General features: G+C 39.1%; 1 protein-coding gene across 1 annotated transcript; it reads left to right on the top strand.

Moving 5' to 3' along the window:
• Positions 1 to 229: 229 nt before the first annotated feature.
• On the top strand, positions 230 to 3,128 carry CCNG1 (cyclin G1). Its single transcript, XM_008935169.1, has 5 exons — positions 230 to 493; positions 1,592 to 1,845; positions 2,441 to 2,519; positions 2,603 to 2,701; positions 2,937 to 3,128. Exons 1-5 carry the CDS (start codon positions 230 to 232, stop codon positions 3,126 to 3,128), a joined length of 888 nt encoding a protein of 295 aa, XP_008933417.1.
• The last annotated feature ends 1,451 nt before the right edge of the window (positions 3,129 to 4,579 follow it).

Here is a 4,579-nt window from a genome sequence, read left to right on the forward strand (position 1 = left end):
CCGGGCCGGGCCCCCTCGCTCTGTGCCTGTGCTGCGCTGCGGGCCGGGGCCGAGCGCTGCTGCTGCAGGGCCGAGCGTGCCCTGCCTGTTGTTAGTTGGTAAAAGTGCTGAGACTCTGCAGGAGCAGTGTGTGTGCCTAAGGGAAGAGTGTCTCTCTGGGCTCTGGAGACAGCCGGGAGCCTTTCCCCTTGTAGCTGCCTGATACGCTTACATTTGTTTCGCATTACAGATGATTGAAACGCTTGTAACCAGTGAAGCTCAGGAACTGCTGTACCAGCTCGCAGTCCTGTTGGAACAGGAGTTACGATGTCAGCCAAAGGCTTCTGGCCTGAGACTAATTGAATCAGCTCATGACAATGGCCTCCGAATGACTGCGAGACTGCGAGACTTTGAAGTGAAAGATCTTCTCAGTTTAACTCAGTTCTTTGGCTTCCATACAGAGACGTTTTCTCTAGCTGTGAATTTCTTGGATAGATTCTTGTCAAAAATGAAGGTAAGGCTTTTTAAAATATAAGTTCTCAGTTGTTGGTATTTGCTGGTTGCAGCCTTACTCCCACTATAAGTTATAACATCTTGGTTTCAGATGGCTGAAAATAAAGCTCCTAGAGATTTTGATAGTGCAGGAGCTAAAAAAAGGCCTTCCTGCTTGAGACTTCAGTATTGTTGAGTAAAAGTGTTTCTTCTAGAGAAGAGAAGTAAGAGGGCATCAGTGTCAACTTGGGGATGCCTCTAGGCTTGGAAATGCAAGCAACGTTAATGGGTTAGATCAAGAAAGGTTGTCTTGCCTGTTGTATGTATACAAGAACACCTTAAGTTACTTCCTATCTTACTGCTGTTTCACCCTCCTTGTAAATCTCATGTATATCAAGAGGCTTGATGCTGTTCAGCACTTCAGATCAGGTAAAACATTTAGTTAGCACTCCTTTCCACTGTGCATATGTGGCCTGCTGACCTGGGTTGTTTTTAATTGTGTTATGAGCCAGGATTACCACTGTACTATTTGGTCAAGGACAAAAGGTTGTTTTTCTTGTGTGCTCAAACAAAAATGATAAAACTAGATGGAGTGGATAAGAAAATGATGATCTGAAAGACTTCTCAGTCCAAAATAAGTAGTAAAAGTGGGGACTGTAATGTCTATGGAATAAAATCAGTCAGTTTATATATATTTGCACAAATATATAAACATATGTGCATGTGTATATATAAAAAAGAGTAAAAGCCTCCCAATTATTTTTTGTATAAGCTAATACGTACAACACTTTTAAGTCTTAAAAGCTTCCAATTAGGCTATTATAGGACCTTGTAAGAAACCAGTTTCACCTCAATCAAATACATTATTCTGCAATCTTACTTTTCTGATGAGGCAGAATTTGTAATGTATTAACAGTCTTCTCATTTAGTTTAATACAGATAAGAATGTAAGTGGATAAAAGACTTATTTCTCCATCATAAAAAAGGGGAACCGCTCCCTCCACCCCAGATAATTTTTTCTTAAAATACCTTGGTGGCTACATAGTTGGGTACTTAGGTGTTGAAGTGGCTCGTCGAAGGCCTTCCTCTCTGACAGTAACGACAATTTCCTTTTCTTCAGGTCCAGCCTAAACACTTGGGCTGTGTTGGACTCAGCTGCTTCTACTTGGCTGTAAAGGTATTAGAAGAAGAGAGAAATGTTCCCTTAGCCACTGACCTGATTCGAATAAGCCAGTATAGGTTCACTGTTTCTGATATGATGAGAATGGAGAAAATTGTGTTGGAGAAGCTGTGCTCAAAAGTCAAAGCTACAACAGCCTTTCAATTTCTACAACTATATCATTCACTTATTCATGAAAATTTAAGCTGTGAAAGGTAAAAGATATTTATTTTTCTATGTTTGCATATGATCAAGAAGCCTATGTAGAAAAGAAAGCAGGGAAATTACTGGAGTCATTTGCCTTTACATACCTAGCATACCTAAAAAAGACAAATGTTATTTCTTATTGGTAAATATAATAAGTGTGTGTGTGCGGTTTGATGATATTTTAAGTTTAAAAGTTGTTTGCATAAATTGATCTAAAGAATATTGTTCTCTGAGCTGAAAATGAAGCTTGCTCAATAATGATGGTAAAATCTCTGCTGATGCTGCATTAAGTATTGCTTCATTGCACAGATTTCAAAATCTGGCATAGAAGGAGATTCCTTTTGCTAGCAAGCACTAAAATTCCTTTTCGGTAAGCCTCTTTTGACAATTCAATGCTCCCTAGTGTAGCACAAGATTTATTTTTTGCATTAAGATTGCTAAAACTGAACACCTGTTTGATTGTAAGCCTAGAACTTCTGGGACAATTGAGGCCTTTGTTTATATAAGGAACATTCTTGCTGCTTCTCTGAGTTCCTAGGGTGGTGTGGCCATGACCAAGAATGCTTGTGTTCTTCTACATTCACTCATCTGTTTGTATTCTAGGAAAAAATACCTTAATTTTGAGAGACTTGAGACCCAGCTTAAGGCATGTCACTGCAGAATCATGTTTTCTAAAGCCAAGGTAAATGTTTCTATAGCTCAAAGATAATAAGACTACTGAAACTTAATGAAGCAATGTTAAAACTTTTTTTTTTTCCTCTCCAGCCTTCTGTCTTGGCGCTGTCTATTATGGCACTAGAGATAGAAGAGCAAAAGCTGCTGGAGTTGACAGAGGCATTGGAATTCCTGCAGTTGCATTCCAAGGTATGCATAGAAAAAATTTCAGAGGAGGAAGCAGTAAAAATGCATGCAAGGGCCTACACAGTGGGGAAGGGACAGGTCTGTTGGCATACTGGTTTCTTCTGTGGCTTTGTTGTTGGTTTGTTTATTTTTTTTCCTGTTTGGCTGGGAATCTTTGGCTTCCCTTCGTAAGTGAAGAAGCAGAAAGGACATGTGGATTTAATGAGTTCTTAACATGAGATTCTGTCTTGCTATTTAGATAAGCAACAGAGATTTGACCTTCTGGAAGGAACTGGTATTTAAGTGCCTTACAGAATATTCTTCAAGCAAGTGTTCTAAACCAAATGTCCAGAAACTGAAATGGATTGTGTCTGGACGTACAGCACGGCAGCTTAAACACAGCTACTACAGGATAACACACCTTCCTACCATTCCAGAGACAAGCTCATAATAGGTAACTCCTTGTAAAATCAGCTTCTGATAATGTAGAAGTAATTAGCTGTTAACTCTCAAAGTTTCTTATTCCATATATGTAACCTTTTGAAAACATGTAGCATAAACATAGTAGAGCTGTTGTACAGGCTGGCCTGTTCTCTGTTCATGCTTGAGCCAGTGCTGTACCTAAAGGCGTGGTAACATAGTATATTAATATTGGAGAAAGAACTGGTCTGCTGGTGTGCTGTGGGAGCAGAAATGTGTTCTACAGACACTGGGACCTCATACAAACAAAAATGTGGAGTAAAACTGGTAACAAGGTGGACAAAAAAAACTTTGCTTCTCCCCTAAAAAAAATCAGCAAAGAGGAAGCTTGCCTATTTGAGTGAGATTCTTGTGATTGTTGACTTAAATAGAAGACAGTTTTATACAGTTTTACTTGTATAACTGTCTTAAGTAAAATTTTTAAAAAAAAAAAACCTTTCAGTTATTCATATTACTTGAATTTGTTTTACTCTGTAGAAATTGTCTAAACTATACTTCCTTATCTAGAGTTCAATTCCAAAGACTACATACTTTCTATAATGGCTGTCTTGCTGTTGTCTTGTTACATTGAATTTGGGTGCTTTGACTGGCTCTTGTAGAAAGCCCTTCAGTTAACCGATATTTTATTTTACAGAATACAATAAAATGAGGAGAGAACTATCCTGTGACCTTGTCAACAGACATAGGAATGTTTGAGAAATGAAATCTGAAACAGGACCTTTATAATGAAGAACTCAGCCCATGGAAAGAATATGTTACATGACAAGCTATTCTTTTTGCAAATGTGTTCTTTTCATGATGATTACAACAATATTCAGTGTCAGTTTTCAGTCTGATTTGTTAGACTGTTTACTGTTGGGTGAAATTCCACACTGATAAGAGGAGTTTGAACACCCTATGGTTTGTAGAGCAGCTTGCGTGGTCTAACCTCGGTTCCACTGGAACTGCAGGTGCTGGTTTACGTATTTAATTTTTAAAATCTGGTTCACTTTCTAATTATTACCAGAGACGAGGAAAACATCACATACAGTAGCACAGTGCTGCAGTGTCTCAGTCAAACTCAAGTCTCATCCCACTCAGGATCAATGACAATAGCAAAAGCCTGTCAGTCTACCTGACATGCTTTTGGGCAGTGTCATGTGTCCAGAGGTTCCTGCTGGACAGGGCTGACCTGCCATGGACACAATAAAAACAAGCTATGTGAAACTGACAAGGAGCTAGAGCAGGGGAGAAGAGAAACATTCTTTTACTGCCTTAAAAAAGATTGTCACTTGCACAGCAGCAGTAGCTTCAATCCCTTGTAAGAGGTGTAGTTGACCAAGATAATGAATTTCACAGAGTGTAAAACCTTCATGATACTTAAAGCTGAGGGAAAGCACTAGGTCATGTGCCCCAAATGTGACATCAGTTTTCTCCAGTTTC

This window comes from Merops nubicus, unplaced genomic scaffold (assembly GCF_000691845.1).
Source record: "Merops nubicus isolate BGI_N331 unplaced genomic scaffold, ASM69184v1 Scaffold53642, whole genome shotgun sequence".
NCBI lineage: Eukaryota > Metazoa > Chordata > Aves > Coraciiformes > Meropidae > Merops > Merops nubicus.